Source organism: Gastrolobium bilobum, unplaced genomic scaffold (genome assembly GCF_033153095.1).
Source record: "Gastrolobium bilobum isolate Gb01-03AN ecotype WA unplaced genomic scaffold, APGP_CSIRO_Gbil_v1 utg1846, whole genome shotgun sequence".
Classification (NCBI taxonomy): domain Eukaryota; kingdom Viridiplantae; phylum Streptophyta; class Magnoliopsida; order Fabales; family Fabaceae; genus Gastrolobium; species Gastrolobium bilobum.
This window is the reverse complement of record NW_026897931.1, coordinates 209,659-230,905: the sequence shown is the minus strand read 5'-3', so window position 1 is coordinate 230,905 and position 21,247 is coordinate 209,659. Positions and strand designations below refer to the sequence as shown.

Here is a 21,247-nt window from a genome sequence, read left to right as displayed (position 1 = left end):
ATTCATTAATTAAGATACATTTAGTCATCAAATAATTTTTTATTTGAATAAAATAAAATTACTTATAAAGATGAAATTATTAAAAATGATATAAAGTTAGCTTTCTTTGAATTTTGAGGATGGTTTCAGACTACACTCTTAGTAGTGGGGCCTTTTTAGAAAAAGAAAACACTAATAATTTCAATTGAAGTACTTCTATAAACATATCATATTTATCCTCTGTTTGTTTAATAATAATAATAATGTTTTAAATCATTATCTCAATAGGTAAGTCCATGAAACAAATAAATTGAAGAGGAAAGTTATTGGGACGAAAAACAGTAATTCAATAAAAATAAAATCAAACTTAAAAATTCATCCATCGATTTTTGGTAAAGACTTTCAGAATTCCTCAACTTCTCACTTGATTAAAACGATACATTGAACAACTTCTATCAAGAATTAATGATCTTTACCATTTGAAGCCATTAGAAAATTATACACGTAATGGAATATTCAAAAATGGTTATGTGTTTATCTCGTCACTTGTCAGCAATAAGAAATTACTAATAAGAGAAGTTATAAGGGTTGTTACAAAATTTATCAGCAAAGAGTTCACAAATTCATTCATACCATAACGCTTAATAGCATGCACTATATATTTAGATATACCTATTAAGGAAGACATTGCAAATTTCCAACATCGATAATGATCTGAATAACATATAGGCCATAAGATTTAAAGCCCATAAAGGGTCTAAAAAGGCACAATGATCTCATTGCGCAAAATGCACACACCAAACATTGTGTGGACTATCATATAAAGCCGCCTTATATAACTTTAAGATTAAGAAAAGTCTTAGTAATGAGCTGAGTTTCACTGCGCATAAGGGCCAACGCAAGTAAGATAGCTCCAGCTTATCACTACCATAAGAAGACAAGCTATTGTGTAGACTTGTTCACCTAGGAAATAGCCAGAAAGGCAATAACTTAGAATCAACCAATAAGAAGGTATGCTACTTATAAAAGACGACACAAAAATTACTATAAGTATAAAGGGAACAAACCCATGTATGATCGATCATCTTATTCCAATTAACTATAACATATACTTAGCATTGATACTGACTTGAACGTTGAAGTGTCTTTGCAGGTACCCTCAATCATTTCCATCGTGCCAAAACCATACTACAGCCCTAACAAGGAGAAGCACCTACCACTGTAGATTCTAGCCCACTTGTTACGATTCTAGGCCCAAAGTCTTCAACTTTCAACTGTGTGTGATTTGGCTCATCCTATCTTGAACCGGTAAGATCAAGTAATAAAATTAAAATACTTTTTTAAAATTTACTATCCATTTTTAAATGAAATTGACTTTATTTTTTTATTTTTCTTTTGTGATCACACAAAATAAAGGAAGGGAAAATAAATAAGATTGAGGGAAAGTATAACCTTGGAGATGATGAAAAGCTATAGCTTATAACTCTTTTAAGACTATTTTCTTCATTTTGAAGCTTGAATTTGAGACCTCTAATCAAAGTAAGTACCAAATTAACATGAAAATATTTACCAAATATCAAATTAATAAGCTAAAAAAATAATTCATAGAAAAATAAATAAATTACAAACAAGCTAAATAAACCGAGTTCAAACTTCATATTTTGAAACAAATTAAGCCTAGGATTTAAGGCTAATATGTTTAAATAAATGTCTCGTTTTTTCTGCAGCGAGTGTAGATAATTTATTTCCATTAAGTCAAAAATAATATTGTTTTAAGATGAAAATTAAGGTATTTTTATAATTATAATTTATTTTAAGGTTATAATAATCTTTATCATTATAATTTTTTAATCTTTCAACCCAAAATGACGTTATTTGCATCAATTGTAGAAACATTAAAGCCTTAAATAAATGAGTTAAACTTAAACATTATTATTTTTTCTAGGTTAAGGGTAAATTTTACGAGCTCGATATGCACCACTAATTGTGGGGATGTTATTCATCTTGAATTGTCAAATTGAAAACGATGAATGATGATTAGGGTATAATATAAATAAAGGGGTGGTTATATTCACTACTAAATTTTTTTACAACTCTTACTATTAAATTAATCACCATTGATTTTTGTCAATCTAACAATTATAATTTATTGAATACACTTATTAATTAATTTTTAATTTTTAATAAATTATAACCGTTAGATTGACGAAAATCAACGGTGATTAATTTAATAGCAAGAGTTATAAAATTTTTCAGTAGTAAACATAACATCTCCCATAAATAAAATATAAAAATACTTTCTATAGTGAAAAAATATAAAATAATTTGATAAGATGTATTTGTTTATTTTTTCTCTTAGAAATTTCAATTTTAAAAGTAAATTTATTTTAAATTTTTTAAAATATAATATATTTTGGGTGAGGTTATACTTACTATATTTTTTTTATTACCTCTTTCTTCTAAATCTTAACCGTTGATTCCTATCAATCCAACAGTTATAATTTATTGGGTCATATTTATTAATTAATTATTAATTCGCAATAAATTATAACTATTAAATTGACAGAAATCAATGGCTAAGATGTAGTAGTAAGAAAAAAAAATAGTAAATATAACCTCCCCTATTATTTAGGATAAATTTTTTATATTCACATATAATAATATATTATTTAAAAAATATTACATCTCATATAATTGAAAGTTTTTCAAGCTCATTAAATATGATGTTAAATTAAAATCAAATGTTACCATAAAAATATTTCACGCTGATGGAATATTAAAATTAATTATGTATTTTGCTATATTCAAACAAACTCAATTCTTTTAACTTTAAAATATTTTTTAGACAAATTATTTTTGTTAACGTCAATTATTTCAAGATCCTTTTAACATCAATTCTTTTGTAATATATTCAACTAAAACTTAAACCAAACCAAACTCTGATCTTTTGTAGGAATAATTTTTTCAGAAAAATAATATCTATGAAATAGATATACTTACTCATTGTTTTGAAACTAATAAAAACTTACATTAATGAGGGAACACATTGTATTTTAAATCTGTGCAATAAAAAGGAAGAGATTACCATTTTTTATTTTCTATACACGTATAAATATATGCGTGACTTATATTTATTTTTTCTCCCTATTTCTCTTCATACAGCTACACATATGTCTCACATATCTTTATAAGATTTTATTAATCTCATGTTAAAGGAGATAAATTATTTCATGTCATAGAGACAAACTTGTGGGCTCCATCACCTGAAAAATAAAAAGAAAAGAAAAAGAAAAAGTTGACACAGTTATCGAAAAGTGTGTAAGAGAGAAACTTATCAAATATAACATAAGATTAATTTTTCCCATTTTTATACGTATAGAAAATAAAATGATCTCCTCTGACATAAAACAACATTAATCCTTAATTATTTTTTTGTTTTTTACACAAGATAAGTATAATTGAGCAGCTTGTGTCCTTGGATTTTGCCCCCAAATCCATCAAGAGAGAGAGAGAGTGTAACAAAGTTCCTCACTTTCATACTCATTTGCAAAGAGAGAGAGAGAGAAAATGGCACTGAGAGCAGCTATTCTCCGCCATGTTCGTGTGCCACTCCAAACCGCTCCAAAGCTGCAGCCATGGGGTGGTTCCCTCCGCTTCATGTCTTCACACGACGATGATCATCTTACCAAAGAAGAGGTCATCGACAGAGTCCTCGCTGTGGTCAAAGATTTCCCCAAAGTGGATCCTTCCAAGGTCTGTCTTTTTCACTATCCCTTCATTCATTTTTCCATGTTTCGTAGTCATGAATATTGGACAAAAAAAAAAATGTGAAATGGGTGTTCCAAATCGTTTTACTGCTGATTTGTCCAAATGGGTTGCCCCAAAATTTGAAAATTTACATGTTTTGAGAAATGATGAATGGGTATCCCAAATCGTTATTCTGTTGATTTTGTCAAAACGGTTTTACCAAAGTTTGGAAAATTAGCTCAAAAACCATCTGGTTGGTGTTTGTAATCTTCATTGGCGTGAAAAATGTGAAATGGGTATCCCAAATCGTTATTCCGTCGATTTAGCCAAAGGGGTCTTTCCAAAATTTGAAGATTTACCTCAATGACCATGTGGGTTGTATTTATACTGTGTTGTCTCATTTATTGTGAAAAATGAAAAATATGTATCCCAAATCGTTATTCTGTTGCTATAGCCTCAAGGATTTTCCCAAAGTGTGGAAATTTAGTTCAGTAACTATCTGGGTGGTGTTTGTATCTTAATTAGTGTGAAAAGTGTAAATGTGTATCCCAAATTGTTATTCTGTCGATTTAGCCAAAAGAATCTTAGTAAAATTTGAAAGCTTAGCTCAATAGTGCTTGTAGTCTTAATTTGTTTGAAAAATATGAAATGGGTATTCCAAATGGGTTGGTGGTCTTAATTATGTTTATTTATCCAAATGGGTTACCTCGAAACTTAGAAATTTAGCACAATAACTATCTGGGTAGTGTCTGTTTGGTCACCTGGAGAATCGTTTGAAGATTTAGTGAAAGAGCAAATTCTGCTGTAGTTTTCGGCTGACATCTTAGTCAACTGAGATGGATGTTGTAGAAAAAACTAGATCAGGCTAGGGTACAATGCGGCTCAAACTTTTTACCCCATATTATTTTGATTATGATTTCCTTAAATATCTTCCTAAATGGGTGACCCGGTCCACAGGGCTCCTATCATTGTAGTGTGTGGGAAGGGTTAGATGTATGCAATCTTACCTCTATAAGTGAACAGGTTGTTTACTAAATGGCATTTTGATTAAATATACTTATTCATATGTGGTGCATGCTAGTACATTTAGATTTAAATTACTGTAGTTTTTATTTCAAAATATTAACTTGGAAGCCATTTTGGATTCCCATCATATAATAAAGCATAATTTCTGACAATGTCAATAAAATAGTTTAAATTACCCTCATTTGCTTGTTTATATAGCACAAAATCCCAAGCAAAATATGGAAATAACATCTACATTTTGAAACCGGGTTTGGTATGCAAAGGAGTGAAGGACTGGAAGACAGGCCCCTCGCTTTGATGAGCATTTCTTTCTGCTTTTCCTCTTGTCGCTGTACATAGTATAGAAGTCCCACATTGAGTGTGTCTCTTTGTATTCTTCAATTGGTTTGCTATATAATAGCACCAATGTTGTGTAGTTTAATATAACAAGGATTACAATGAATACCTCTTGTCTCTTGGTGATTAACATGGTATCTAGAGCCTAACAAGAGGAATCCTAATCCGCGTTTTTTTTTTCTTTCCGGTGGACCACTGTCTGCTGAGTAAAATATTTTTTTCTTTTTCTTTTTCCCCGGAAATAGTCATATCTGTCAGTTTCCGGCTTCCATATATCGTCTACGGACCTGTCTGATCACTGCCGCCATTAGGCACCATTGTCCACCGCCGTCCACCGCCGTCTCCGGCGAGTTTTCCGGTGAAACCCATATCGATCTGATCGCCACGAGAAGGCGCTCCTTTCTGTCCAGGACCCATCCTCAGATCCTCCTAAACGCGCGTCAAACAGCGGCTGCAACCCGTTTTGTTGCAGCGGCGCGTCCCACTCAGGTTGGCCGTCGGACCACCACGGTCCCCTTCGTCTTCTCCTTGCGCACTTGGATCTGTCCTCACTTTGTTGTTTCGACTTCGTTTCGGCTTCCTACGGTGTCTTTTCCCTTGCTGGTCACTATTCACAGGAGGTTCTTTGCTTTTCGTTGCTGGTTCCATCGCTGGACTCTGTTTGGTCTACGTTGCTTCGCATTCCACCTAAGACTTCTATGGAGCCTGCAGTATCTGCTCCCTCTTCAATTGACCCATCTGCCCTTGTCTCCAAGGGTTTTGCACGTGGAAGCAAACTCTCCGCGAGACGCTTTCTCTGCACTCATTGCAAAAAGCCGGGCCATACTATTGATCGTTGCTGGGATCTTCACGGTCGCCCTCCTCGCTTCGCTCATTTTGCTCAGACTACTGTTCCTGCCTCGGACTCTGCCTTGATTGCTGGATCACAACCACCTCCTGGTACCACTGCCTCTAGTGCACACACGGGTAATTCCTTTGCTGGTGTTTCTCACTCACCCTCTCTTGGTCCATGGATTCTCGATTCTGGTGCATCTGACCATATTTCTGGTAATAAGTCTTTATTTACCTCTCTCTGTACGTCTGGTCCCCTGCCCAGTATCACTATGGCTAATGGGTCACTGGTTCAGTCCCAAGGGATTGGCACTGTTCTCCTTTTTCCTTCTATTCCCATTGAGAATGTGCTTTATGTTCCTCATTCTCCTTTCAACCTTATTTCCATTAGTCGCTTGACTCAATCCCTTGACTGTATTATTTCTTTCACTAAAGAGTCTGTCATTTTGCAGGATCGGAGCTCGAGGAGGACACTTGGCGTCAGATCTGAATCCAATGGCCTTTATCAGCTTTCAACTTCTGTTCCAGTGTGCTCTGTTGTGGATTCTCCGCTTACTATCCACGCTCAGTTGGGTCATCCAAATCTTGCTAAGCTCCAGAAGATGGTCCCACGTTTCTCAAATTTATCTAGTTTGTCTTGTGAGTCGTGTCAGTTAGGGAAGCACACTCGTAGTTCGTTTCCCGATCGTGTCAGTCGTCGGTCTTCGTCTCCTTTTGCTTTAGTTCATTCAGATATTTGGGGTCCTAGTCGTACCGTTTCCACTATGGGGTACAGATATTTTGTCACTTTCATCGATGATTATTCTCGATGTACTTGGTTATTTTTAATGAAAAATCGGTCTGAATTGTTTTCTATTTTTAACAAGTTCTTTAATGAAATCCTTACCCAATTTGGTGTTTCGATTCGCATTTTTCGAAGTGACAATGCTCGTGAATATTTGTCTCATCAGTTTCAAACCTTCTTTGCATCTCACGGCATCCTTCACCAGACATCATGTTCACACACCCCTCAACAGAATGGCGTTGCTGAACGCAAGAACCGTCACCTAATTGAGACTACTCGGACACTTTTGTTACATGGTCATATCCCATTCCAGTATTGGGGCGATGCTGTCCTCACAGCTTGTTATCTCATTAATCGGATGCCTTCCTCCGTACTTCATAATCAGGTACCACATTCTGTGTTGTTTCCCCATCAACCTTTGTACCCACTCACTCCTCACATCTTTGGTTCTACTTGTTTTGTCCACAATCTCAGTCCTGGTATTGACAAGTTATCTGCTAAGTCACATAAATGTATTTTCCTGGGTTACCCTCGCTCACAAAAGGGTTATCGTTGTTATTCTCCTAGTCTTCGTCGTTACTTTGTCTCGGCGGATGTTACATTCTTTGAGTCTATTCCATTCTTTGACTCCTCCTCCCATCCCAGTGATTCTGTTGCTACTCAGCTACCTTTACCACCTGTTTCAGTTCACTATATACCTTCACCATCTCCTTCTTTCGATGTCCCCGTCCCTATTCCCGCCCCTGTTCCCCCCCTTGTCTATCATCGTCGGCAACGTCCCCCTGTTCCCCAGGACCCTGCCCCCACCGAGTCTGCCCCTATTGTTACTGAGGCTCCTGTGGACTCACTTCCGTCATCATCTCCTCCGGCAGCTCCGATCCTTCCGTCTGACATTGATGTGCCCATTGCACTCCGGAAAGGTACTCGTGATTCTCGTCCCCCTCCCAGGTATTTAGTAAATTTGAGTTATCATCGTCTTTCACCATCCCATTTTGCTTGCCTCTCTTCTCTTTCTTCTGTATCTGTTCCTAAGACTACAGGTGAGGCGTTATCACATTCTGGTTGGCGACAAGCCATGATTGATGAGATGAGTGCACTTCATAGTAGTGGTACCTGGGATCTGGTTCCCCTTCCCTCTGGGAAGTCTGTTGTTGGCTGTCGATGGATATACACGGTTAAAGTTGGTCCGGATGGTCAGGTGGACCGTCTTAAGGCCCGCTTGGTGGCTAAAGGTTATACTCAGATATTTGGCCTTGACTATGGTGACACATTTTCTCCCGTGGCAAAAATGACTTCTGTTCGCCTCTTTATTACTATGGCAGCCATTCATCACTGGCCTATGTATCAGCTGGACATAAAGAATGCTTTCTTCCATGGTGATCTGCGGGAAGAGGTTTATATGGAGCAACCTCCTAGTTTTGTTGTTCAGGGGGAGTCTAACCTAGTTTGTCGTCTCCGAAGATCCTTGTATGGTCTAAAGCAGTCTCCCCGGGCTTGGTTTGGAAGGTTTAACACTGTTGTGCAGCAGTTTGGCATGACTCGAAGTGAGGCTGATCACTCAGTCTTTTACAGACACTCTGATTCAGGTTCTATTTATTTGGTAGTATATGTTGATGATATCGTCATTACAGGTAATGATACTCATGGCATAACTCAGATAAAACAACATTTGTGCCATCATTTTCAAACAAAGGACCTTGGAAGACTCCGATATTTCTTAGGGATAGAAGTGGCCCAATCCAAAGATGGCATTGTACTATCACAGAGAAAATATGCTATGGATATTCTTGAGGAAACAACATTGTTAAATGCTAAGCCCGTTGATACTCCTATGGATCCAAATGTCAAGCTTTTACCAAATCAGGGGGAGCTATTTTCTGATCCAGAAAGGTATAGAAGATTGGTTGAGAAACTGAACTATCTCACAGTTACTCGACCAGACATTTCCTTTGCAGTCAGTGTAGTAAGTCAGTTCTTGAATTCTCCCTGTGAAGATCACTGGAATGCAGTAATCCGTATCCTCAAGTACATCAAGACTGCTCCTGGCAAAGGTCTTCTCTATGAAAACAAAGGTCATACCAGAGTTGTAGGATACTCAGATGCTGATTGGACAGGTTCTCCTATTGATAGAAGATCCACTTCTGGGTATTGTGTATTCGTTGGAGATAACTTGATTTCCTGGAGAAGTAAGAATCAAAGTGTAGTTGCTAGATCAAGTGCTGAAGCAGAATATCGCTCCATGGCCACAGCTACCTGTGAACTCATCTGGTTAAAACAGCTACTGAAGGAACTCAAGTTTGGAGACACTGGCCCAACATCTCTCATTTGTGATAATCAAGCTGCTTTGCATATTGCTTCAAATCCAGTGTTTCATGAAAGGACTAAGCACATTGAGATAGATTGTCATTTCCTTAGGGAAAAGGTTCTCTTAGGAGATATAGTCACTCGTTTTGTCAACTCAAATGATCAATTAGCTGATGTATTTACTAAGTCTTTGAGAGGACCTAGGATAGACCAGATATGTAACAAGCTTGGTGCATACGATCTATATGCTCCAGCTTGAGGGGGAGTGTTGCTGTACATAGTATAGAAGTCCCACATTGAGTGTGTCTCTTTGTATTCTTCAATTGGTTTGCTATATAATAGCACCAATGTTGTGTAGTTTAATATAACAAGGATTACAATGAATACCTCTTGTCTCTTGGTGATTAACACCTCTTTTATCTTGCCTTGTTTTTATCGTAGGTAGTACTTATTAACTCTCCCCCTTCCTATTAAAAAAAACTTTTCCTAAGTTCAAAATTTAAAACAAATTAGCTGTGTTCTTGTAGACAATATTAAAGTTATGAAATCATAGCCCATTTCTCAAACACCCTCTGTTCACAAAGTAACATTTTGTTGATTAGTCTATTCAAAATCAAGGTAATTTCTTGACTGGGCTCAGGATGGCCTTTCATTCCTTTTACCTCCTTCCCACTTGGGTCTGAACTCTCTGCTTCAAATGCTTCTGTATTCTGTAAGTGTAGAGAGGAGGCTTATACAGATACGGTTGTTGGTAAAAATTTTGTATGGAAGCCTGAACATAATTCTGGCTGAAATTTTCTTTGTGGTTTGAGTTTTTTCTTTTTTGGGGGGTGGGGTTTATATTTCCTTCTATAAAAGCCTTATGTCGAATCCATCTAAGGTCCTAATTATTCTTGTTGATAGTAAAAGGGTTGAGTTTGATCCTTACTACGAGGCATTACAAAATTATTAGCAGCACTTAATTTTCAGTGTTAAATGGAGAGCTTAGAGGAGCATTGTTTCCAATGTAAATTTCAAACATAAAGAAAATTTCAAAGTTTTCTGGTTCCATTTAAGTTGAAACAACACTAATACACATACAATACTTGTTCAGATTAGAAGATTTCATCCTATTTAAAATAAGTTAGACCAAAATATATAGAACATGCTCCATTACTAGACTTTGATAATTTGTTTCCTCCCATAATTCATACACAGCTACTAACAACAGTAATTTCCCCAAAATCAGAAACTTCAGAGCTAGATCTCTTAATTCATACACCAAATTAATTCCTTCCCTCCCAAAGGCGTTAATTCCCTTCCTTTAATTCTTCTCCTTAACGGTTTCCTCATTTGCTTCCCACTCTTGCAACAAAGGCTACGTTTTTTGAAACCCCAAATCCCTTTTCTGCCTTGCAACAAACACTTTAGTAACTGTGGGATGCCTAACAATTTCACAATCCACATGTATTCGAATTCTCTTCATAAGCTGATAACAATTTTCACTCTGCAATACATTTACTTTGTTAACAATATCTATAATCTTATTCAGTTTGAGTTTACAATTGTTCAAAATTTATGAGCTCACTTTTATACACAATTAGATAATTTGGTGTCTTACTTCTGAAATGACAATCTGCTCGCAGCCAGTAAATTCACAATCTTAGACAGTCTGTTTTCACATTCTATGATCTATCCTACTCATATCATTTGACACAGTTTAAACTTTCATATATCAGCTAAGTGTTCTAGTTCTAACCACTGCTTGAAAAACAACACTCATATTCATAGTACCTGAGAAGAGAATATATAAAAATTTGAAACTGGGTTATTCCCATACCTCCTAAAAAATCAGCTGCAGAAAATGCTGGTATTGCACTTCCTCGCCCCCCCCTCTATCTGTTTCAGTGGATATGAATGCGCGTTACTTCTGGGTTTTTCCTAATTATTATCAAAGAATTTGGTTCCTTCAAAGTGAGGGGTTCACTTTAGAAATAAAAGTGAGGGGCCACAACCATTGATGAAGAAATCAAGGGAGTGGATTTAATAAATCTATGATTTGTTTATGCTTGTGCATGTAATATTAACACTGGTTAAGATCCCTTTTCCCTCTAAAGTGAGGCTCAGTATAGAGGAGCCAAATCCATTTCAAATATCTTGTTTACCAGCAGAATTAGATTAACAAATATCTTGTTTACTGGTTCCTTGGAATTAAGCACCAGTCTGCCAAAAATAATAGATGTTTAAATTAAGGTGTAACTAAATGTGAAATACTCTCTTGGTTCTCTTTCGCCCTACTCCAGCACCTTTTTTACCCTCATGAATTTGAGTAATTTTCTGATGCTTGCATTCACTTTTCAGCTGTAGGAGAAAATATTGCATCAAATTATGCATCAGCTGGAAATCCACTACCCATTTTTTTCGGGCTCTTTACCATCCTCCTTTTTTGTAGATAATTATCAAAAATCTTCTTTAACCGTAAAATTTTAGTTCCTCATGATTCAGGAATCAGGATCCTTCTACCAACTATAATACTCTATTTAATAAATGTGTTGCTATATGTTCAATAGTCTCTTGGTTCTCTTGCACTCATTGAGAAAATCTGGGTAGTGTCAATTACACTTTTCCTCAGTCAATGCACTCATGAAATGTCCAGAATATGCATAAGTTGATCTGAAACTCTTCCAACCTCAAGCCATTTAACATCATAATGAAATGCGGGATGTTATAATATGCCACTAAGGATGATGGTATGAACTATCTATGTGTTCTTCCCGCTCAAATAAACTAATTTTCTTTTTGGAAACTTCCAAATTTGTTTTCAAAACATCTTTTGAGCATATAAGTCATGAAAGAGCTTATTTATCTTTTCTTTTTTAAAACTTTTGTGTGGTTGTTTTGTAAGGGTGGGCATGGGTTGACCCAAACCATTTTTTTGACTGAACCAAATTGAATTGGTTTAAACCAGCTCAGTTCTTAACCGAATTTTTTTTCTTTTTCCGAACCAGTTCGGTATCCATTCAAGTATGCAAACTGGTTTCGAACCGGTTCTTTTGGTTCAGTTTAATTTTTAAATTGGTTTATAAAACCAGTTTAGTTCTCAAAACCGGTTCCAAAAAATGTGGTTCGATTTAGTTCGGTTCAGTTATTTTGCACAGCCCTATTGTCTTGCCTATATCTAGCACTTACATGTTCTTTTTCTTCTATAAAAATATTGCTAATGTCCACTTGAATTTGATTTTATGCCTATTCTTCCATTTTGCATATTTGGTCATGCAGCTTTGTTGTAAATGGTAAGCATTGCAGATCATATATTTTTGGGTTTACTGGTTTCTCCTCCTCCTCAGGTGGCTCCAGATGTACATTTCCAGAAGGACTTGGGTTTGGATAGCTTGGACAACGTGGAAATTGTAATGGCACTAGAAGAGGAGTTCAAGCTGGAGATTCCAGACAAGGAAGCTGATAAAATTGACTCTTGTGATCTTGCTATTGAGTATATTTCTAACCATCCCATGGCTAGTTAACTAATGTTGTGTTTTTTCCTATTTAGTTACATGTTGAACTTAACATCATTGCAACCTGCCTTGTACTTCTTTCACTGGATGTTTCTGGAATCTGGTCTCTCTTTTATCTTTTCCTTTTTTCCCATTTGAATTGGAGTGAAGAGGCTGGTTATTGAAAATAATGTGAACTGTTCGGAAATGAATTTGTCAGTGAAGAACTGGTGAAGGACCATAATTTTAAGTTTTGCTTTTTACTATGCTATATTGCTATATTTGTGATCTGCTAGGTGCTAACCTGTAAATGTCCTGTTATGTATGCATCATGGTGGAAAGGTTTTAAGGAAACTAACCTGGAAAACTGTCTTAAGCTTATCCTTTTTTTTTTTTTTTTGAGATATATATACTTTATAAAATTAAGTATAATTGAACAGCTGGTACAACTTTTTATATGTTTAATGTTTCTAAAAGTTTCGTAAATCTTTATATCGTGCTAGATCTATAGGCTCCATAGGGGTGAAACTTTTTAAACGGCACTACTAAATGTACGAGAGACAATTTGCTAGTCTTTAATAGGATCTTATTCAATTGATGACAAATGCATGTTCCACTCAAAGCTATTCCCACTCAATAATTGTTTCAAATCAATGATTTGTATCGTTCAGAGATTGATTTTTTCTCTGCGTACTATGTTTCTTTGTCAACAAACGCCACACTTGTCAACTAAGTGTATTTTATTGAGAGAAAGTTAACAAAATGTCAGGCCAAGACAAATTTAAGAATAATTGGTTAATTAAAAGTTAACTACAAAGTTCAAAAAGGAAAAAAATATATTAGTATTATCAATTAAATTTAATTCTGTCATTGTGCACTAAAAGTTATAGTTGGTACAATTAATGGAATTCTTTTCATGACATGACAATTTATAATTAAATAGTGGATTTAAAAAAAATTCTATAGGAACTTTAGATTAAAATAAAATCATATCTATAAAATTAAGATTGGTTTGGATGAACATTAAGAAACAAAATAATGTGAATGTTTAATATAGGTGTTTTTTTTAATACTTTGAGTTTTTTAAATAATTATAAAAGAAAAACCAAACACCCAATATTTTATGACTAAATTTTCAAAATTCGCATCTTTTGTTTAAGGGGCAACCCACATTTGCTCATCTACTGGCACACCTCTACATATTATTTCAACTGCTCCCTTCCTTGTGCTCAAAGATTCATCCACATGTCAAAATATATCGAAAGATTGATTCAGAAACAAAATTGCATTTAAATTAATAAATAAAGCAAAAAACTAACATAAAAAATCAGGCTTAAACAAATCTCTTAGTGCAAATAAACAATGTCATATGTCATTGTAAGAAAAACTATGCTTTGTAATTTGTCCATGTTGCAGGGTTTTTGTAAGCATTGATAACTAAAATGTGGTGATCATAAACAACTCGTGATCATAGTGGAATCTTGTTTTTGGACTGTCTCGAGTCCCGTGATTTTTACCGTATGCATTGTAAGAGTTTTTCACATTTAAAATCTTGTCCTGTACTTGCTTTTATTTATATTTTATTACTATTTTGATGAGATGTTAGAAATTGATCTTGATAAAATACGATCGCCCCCACCAAGGGCTAAAACCCAAGAGATTAAAGGTCCAAACACATAGGGCCAAAACAATGCGCGATATGTATATCACGCATAAAGAATTAGGGGCCGCGATTAAATATGACTTCAGAGTTAAAAAATAGGTTAACAAAACACGCATAAGAAGCCACCGCGCCAATACATAAAGGACAGCTCCAGCTTGTCACCACTCTACTCAGATAGTTTGACATAATAGAAATAAGGCCAGAAAGGCACTAACAGAACATGCAGCCCATGAACAGCCAATCAGAAGGCATACCGCCTACCCAAGGCGGCATCAGATCCACTATATAAACAAAGGGTACATACCCAGGTATGACAATCTAATTCAGTAAGAATACCACATAAGTCTGAATTTGATACTGACTTGAGCGTTATAGTGTCATTGCAAGTACCCACCCTAGTCAGACACATCACGCCAAATGATAATCACATTCATCTCGTTACAAACAGCCATCAACAATCCAAGACGCAGATAATCCAATCCAAAGTCTTCTCACATTAACTGTGTGTGATTGGGCCCGATATATATTGACCAGCCCATATTGTATTAGTCTGATCAGAAATGAAATTAAAATGTGTACGAGAAGTTCTACATTCACTAGAAAAAAATCATAGGAGGATGATATAAGTGGAAAAAATCTGGTTTAATGTTCCTCCTGTCTTTGGAGATAAATTATATCCAGTGAACTCAAAACAACATTGTTTTGAGATTGGAAAAAATATATTTTTATAATTCTAATTTATTCTGAGGTTATATTAATTTTTATCATTATTTTTTTTTTCCAACCTAAAACAATGTCGTTTTGAATTTACTGAAAATAACTTTATCTTCAGGAGAAATATTAAACCCATAAATATATTGTCTTAAAGTTTTGAGTCAACCAAATGGTGGTAGCTCAGTTAGCATATATGAGTTAAGTAAGTAGGTGTGAGAGCAAGTATTCGATCCTCCTCAATATCACTTTTGGGAGGTGTCTGAATTTGTCCTACATTAGATTATTCGCGAAGCGATGAACCGATAAAATATTTCAAAAAAAAAAAAAATTTGACTCAAAATATGATATCAAATCCACTCATCATGATTTGTCGCTTAGCCTATATTAGAAGTGTACAGCTTACGAGAGTTTTAAGCTCCCCCTTCCATTATTCTCACGAGAGGGGGATTGTGCATGTTTTTATCCTTAACATTGCACGTGCAGCATCGTGTTTTCATCCTTGGCTTTTTGGGATGGCTTAATATTTTTGAATGAAATATGTTTATAACTTTGTCCTTTTAAGCACAAGACCCAATTGAGATTCTCTCCAATTCAAGAAGCGATGGTAGCAGAAGAAAATAGACTTGTATACATAATTTAAGACGTTTTTACAATAGCATTTGAACAAACAAACATACTCGAGGCTTTTTTCATTTTATGTCACAAACAAGAAAACAAACCTAACCACCAATGCGAGGTGCAAAAGCTTCTCCATAGCATCCTCTGCCCATCAAAAATTACAATTGGAGAATTTCTTTGACGCACTATCACGGTCACTGTTGCATGGCATATGCCTCCTACAGATCTTCTCTCAGGTTTTTCACTAGGTCATCCATGCTCATGCTGTATTCTCCATCCATCTACATCGTAGTTATTACAAATTAGAATTTCACGTTACCTTAACATTACAAATTATTTAATTCATATACAATTAAGTTTGAACATAAATATCAACTATGAGAACCAATATTGTAGGATAATATGTTTGGAACTCGGTTCTCTCAACTCAGCACAGAAATGTGTCGCAAGTCAAATGTCGAGCTCAGAGCTCGGCTCTCTAAGGTCTGCCTGAATCACCAGGTCAGCCTATACACAGCGAAAATAGAAGAATGCAGGGGAGAGAAACCTTCTTCAATATAAAAAAAGTAAAAATCAACGAGATATTAGTTTATAATCAAACTTTCAATGTGAAAATAATAGGTACAAGATATCAAACTTCATCAATAAATGATGGTACACATAAACATCACTTTCAATGGTGATATTCACTCAAACTTTCCTAAGGAGGTCTAACGTTCAAACTTCTCCCTAAATGTGCTCTCAAAATTGTCTCAAATTATCTAGCTCTAACTTCTCATATAACACAAGCTTATATAGGACAAAAAGAAAGATTCTAGAATATCAAAAGTGGAACTAGAGTTTCTTGAGCCCCACAAAAGTAACATTGGGCCTTGTGTAGCATTGAAGGAGGAAAAAACCCAACATAATACACTTGAAATGAAATAACATTTTATTGGATCAAAGAAAAAATTGCATTGTTAATTTCATACCTGAGCAATAATGTTGATTATAAGAGTAGAAGTCCCAAATGGTAATACACTACTATTGGTTATAGAGAGATGGAGCTTTTCAAGCAAGACGTGTATTTTGGGCACTATGTCCTTTTGTTTCTCACAATGGATTCCAATAAGCACTTCCTTCTCTAGGACTCTTGCTTCAACCTCAAGTTGTGATTCTGAGTTCGTTTCACAATCGATGGTGCTTTTATTTGATGAGGCTTGAGATTTCCTGATCCATATTGCTGAATCTACTCTTTTATTTTTGTTATGATTCTCCAGCTCTTTAACACGCTCTTGAAGTTGTTTCGTGTAATTGACAGCTTCACGAAGTACATAAGCCTTGTCCATCTATAGTTATAATTATATAAATAAAAATAAATAAATTAGGTGCTACATGTTGCAACCCAGATATTAAAGTTATTTATAATTAAAATGTTTGATAAAAGAAAGAAAGAAAATGTTCCATGCTTTAATATTTCTACCGTGAACGTATAAGTTATCTACATTCACTCTCAAAACGACATCAATTTTAGGTTAAAAATTAAAAAATTATAATAAAAAAGACTATTATAACCTTGAAATAAATTGTAATTACAAAAACACCTTAATTTTCACCTCAAAATGACATCGTTTTGGCTCAATATAGATAAGTTATCTACATTGACCGTAGAAAAAACAACTCATATTATAAGGAAGAATATTTGTCTTTTTAAATAGGGTTCGCTTTTTCTGCAGTTACTGCAGATAAGTTATATGCAGTAAGCCCAATGCGACATCGTTTTGAGACGGAAATCATGGTATTTTGTAATTTTAATTTATTTCACGGTTATAATAGTCTTTATATTTATAATTTTTTAAGATTTCAATATCAAAACAACGTCGTTTTGGGAATAAATGCAGATAACTTATCTGCATTAACTGCAGAAACTTTTTTCCTTTTTAAATAATATAACTTGTGTCTTTTCACTCTGACAAAGAGGTGAGATCCATACCTTTATTTATTTTTTTGTCTTCTCTCTCTCATGATTTATCTTTTTCTTACTTCAAATGACACAACTTTATATCCTTTAAAATGACACACACTTTTTTCATAATTATATATGTATGCAAATTTGTTTTCTTTAAAGATGTGTTTGGTATGTGTACATATAAGTTTCGAATACTTGAAAATCTCTTTCTAATTAACATGCATATTTAAGCATAGCGCCATTAAGTTTTTATATAAATGAATTTTCAATTTACAGTTTATATAAAAACAATGATAATTCTATGATTTCGGGAATTGAATATAATATTCAGATAAAGAAGTGGACCATGAAAAGCAGCATCATTTGTATTTTGTCCCGGTGCCATTGATTAGTTTGCTTGTGGCATGTTTCTTTCAATAATACAATTAAAAAATTGTGAAAGTAGATTACGATTTCATATGTTATAAAAAAAAAAAAAAAAAACTTTACGTACAATAATAGCGATTCAAATCCTAGAACCTTTAATATATTAATGAATGCAAATATTTGTATATCACATATTATCGTATTTTTTAATATTATATTTATGTCACTCTAATTCTTGCATATGTAAAGGATACAAAAATCAACCAATTCTTGAATATTATTTTAATATAAATATGTGTAAAAAAAATAAATTATGTAAAAGAATAGTTTCTCATTCTTACTCTATATATCTTTTCCTTGTGAATTATCAAAATCCAGGTCATTGATTCTAACAAAACTACTGATCTAATTTACAGTTCATTTTTTTTTGCAGTTAGTACAGATAAGTTATCTGCAGTAAACGAAATATGATGTCGTTTTGGGACGAAAATCATGATATTTTTGTAATTTTAATTTATTTCAAGATTATTATAGTCTTTATAATTATAATTTTCTAATCTTTCAATCCCAAACCGACATCGTTTTGGAAGTAAATACAGATAACTTATCTGCATTAATTGCAGAAATATTTTTCTGTTTAATTTATACATAAGTTTTCTTAATGTATTAAATTAGTGGAACAATAACAGAAAATTGAGTCAATAAAAATATTATATGCACGTAAAACAAAAACATATTTTAAGAAGACAATTACAGTACTGATGTTTGCAATTAAAACATAATGTATAGTTTACCAAAAAAAAAAAAACATAATGTATAAGATTTACTAATTAAAATACCACCGACGTTGTATGTTAGTATATTTTTTAATTTAAGGTGTCATTTTTAATTTTATTTTCAGAATAACAAATTAACAATTCTTCAAAATATGATAAACACAAAAAAATGACATGACTAAGTATTCTTATTATAACAAAACAATACTATATGCACTTATTATTTAAGTTTTATAACGAAATAATTGCACTTTTATTTTAATTATTAACAATTCTTCAAAGTGTGATAATAATTAAAAAATAATGTAACTATGAATTTGGTATGCACTTATTATTAAAAAAATTTATAGCAAAAGTATTGCACTTTTTATTTATAGTCATGCTTTTACTAAAAAAAATGGTCATTCAAACCATAATTTAAAAATAAGTATATACAACTAATTAAAACAATATACAATCATTAAAATTAACTCATAATATTCCCTAAAGACGGCTATATTAACATGCAGTGCAAGTACATCATATTTGTATAATTTAAGTTTTTTAAATAGAAGTAAACTTTGTTTTTTTAGTGAGACCCATATTTTTTTATCTCTATCTCTTTTTTAAAATGATCTAAGTTTGTGTCCTTTAAAATGACACATATTTTTTCTCTTAGAATAAGAATTCTCCTATAGTGTATAAAAGTTGGGTTTATTCTTTGTCATGTTATAGGAGATAAATTTATCTTCTACATAAATAAAAGTGTATGGAACTGTATTTTTTCTTTCTCTCTTTTTCTCACATGAGCTCCACATACTTTTATACGTGCATACATGAGAAATATTAAACCGTAAAAATTATTGAAAAGCTCAAGGCAGAATATAGGAGCTGTAACTTGAGAGGCGCCATAAAATATGTGTGCCCACCTAATATTTTAATTTTTTTTTTAAAGAGCTAGTTTATGATATGACATTATCGTTTTTGTTTTTTAAAATAAAATGAAAAGTTAAACTTAAGTATAAGATAAGTGAGTTTATACATTAAATTCATGCTTTAAACCCAAAAAGTTTTCAAAGATTTTTTAAGTAATAAGACATGTTAAAACTAAAAAATTAAGGGCATTTATCTAAGTTTTTTAATACTAATTAATTCATCTAAGAACTAACCTTCTTCAACCCAGGTATGGATGCTGAGAGTGCTATGATGTTCTGAGTCAGTTCCTGCCTCCTTTTCCTCTCAGCAATTATGTGATCTTTTGTTTCAGATGACCTTCTAATCCTCTTTGTTGCTTGGAGCAAACTTGGTTCAAATCCAAACCCCTCTTTCCCTATAGTCCTTTTTTTGGTTCCAAATGCTGAATTATGCTTTGGGGAAGGTTCATGGATGATTGGTTCAACACTTGAGTTATCAAAAGATAGAAGGTATGTGGATGGAGAACAGCCACATCTTTCAGAAGACATGATGGAGTTGGAGCTGTTACTTTTGTGAAGGGTTCCATTCCCATGATCAGAGCTTGTCTCATCAAAGGACAAATTGCTCTTGGTGGGGCTAGTAGCACCTCCTTCAACAATACCTATAGCAGTAGTGTTGTTGTTTTGGATTGTGGAACAATGATATAAGGAGGGACATTCACTTTCAGGTGAGAAATTTGGCTGCTCAAGGATCTCTCTAATGAACTCTTGGTTCTCATGACTTGAGTTATGACTTTGATTGAAGATATCATCTTCCATTTCCTATAACAATTTGGACATGAAAAAGAGAAAAATAATAAAGTTATGTACTTGTAGGTAATACAAGGTATATATGTTCATAAAGATAGTCAAATTATGCACTAAGAAATTTATAGTATGCTGATGATAATATGAGATGAGAATGCTATTACCAAATTATGAGAAATCCAATTCTCCAATGAATCTCCCATTTTTGCACATTTAAGTGAACAGGCATAAGTTTCTGAAGATAAAGTGGTGTTGGTGGTGTTACTTTTGTGCAGGGTACCATTCCCATCAAAGCTTGTCTCATCAAAGGACAAACCGCTCTTGGTGGGGCTAGTAGCATCCCCACCTTCAACAATGTCTAGAGAAGTGTTGTTTTGGATTGTAGAACAAGGATAAAAGGAGGGACATTCACTTTCAGGTGAAAAATCTGGCTGCTTAAGGATCTCTTTGAGGAACTCTTCCTCATGTAATGAGTTATGACTTTGATTAAAGATATTATCTTCCATTTCCTATGAAAATTGGACATGCCAAATAGAAGAAAAAAATTAAGTAATAAAATATAAAGATAAAGTCAAATCATATTGCTCTAAGAAATTTTTAGTATGCTGATAATGGTATAATGGAAGTGCTATTACCAAATGAGAAACCCAATTCTCCAATGAATCCTCCATTTTTTTGCACACTGAAGAGAACTCCTAAAGTTGATCTTATGCATCAGTGCAGTTGATAAAAAGCAGGCTTAGCAACTTATATAGCACAATGCAATTTTTTATTTTTATTTTTATTTTTATTGGTGTCCCATTAGCTGTATTTATATTTTTATGGTGTTAGACTAATGCGGTGGCCATGGACCATGGTCACCAGAACCAATACATTTAAAATTAGTTCACTTTTATGACATAATAAAACTCAGATTGCCACTATACCCTTCCTCATTATAGTAAAATGCAATTGGTAGGAAGTTGATTACGAAATCAATGAA

The 21,247-nt window shown here is 33.8% G+C and overlaps 2 protein-coding genes across 2 annotated transcripts; one reads left to right on the top strand and one right to left on the bottom strand.

Annotated features, from left to right (window-relative positions):
- The first annotated feature begins 3,471 nt into the window (after nucleotides 1-3,471).
- Nucleotides 3,472-12,744, top strand: LOC133311509 (acyl carrier protein 1, mitochondrial). The gene is made up of 2 exons (XM_061512566.1): nucleotides 3,472-3,732; nucleotides 12,334-12,744. Exons 1-2 carry the CDS (start codon nucleotides 3,547-3,549, stop codon nucleotides 12,508-12,510), a joined length of 363 nt encoding a protein of 120 aa, XP_061368550.1. The 5' UTR covers nucleotides 3,472-3,546; the 3' UTR covers nucleotides 12,511-12,744.
- A 2,949-nt stretch (nucleotides 12,745-15,693) lies between these two features.
- Nucleotides 15,694-20,936, bottom strand: LOC133311530 (transcription factor bHLH18-like). The gene is made up of 4 exons (XM_061512585.1): nucleotides 20,901-20,936; nucleotides 19,714-20,280; nucleotides 16,447-16,803; nucleotides 15,694-15,756 (listed from the first exon to the last, which is right to left on the bottom strand). Exons 1-4 carry the CDS (start codon nucleotides 20,934-20,936, stop codon nucleotides 15,694-15,696), a joined length of 1,023 nt encoding a protein of 340 aa, XP_061368569.1.
- Nucleotides 20,937-21,247: the final 311 nt, after the last annotated feature.

Excerpts from the sequence above, each read along its gene's own strand:
- LOC133311509 (XM_061512566.1), top strand. The coding sequence starts at position 3,547 with ATGGCACTGAGAGCAGCTATTCTCCGCCATGTTCGTGTGCCACTCCAA. Across the intron at positions 3,733-12,333 it reads CCAAAGTGGATCCTTCCAAG|GTGGCTCCAGATGTACATTT; the intron begins GTCTGTCTTTTT and ends CCTCCTCCTCAG.
- LOC133311530 (XM_061512585.1), bottom strand. The coding sequence starts at position 20,936 with ATGGAGGATTCATTGGAGAATTGGGTTTCTCATTTG. Across the intron at positions 20,281-20,900 it reads AGAATTGGGTTTCTCATTTG|GAAATGGAAGATGATATCTT; the intron begins GTAATAGCACTT and ends AAATTGTTATAG. Across the intron at positions 16,804-19,713 it reads CCATACCTGGGTTGAAGAAG|ATGGACAAGGCTTATGTACT; the intron begins GTTAGTTCTTAG and ends TTATAACTATAG.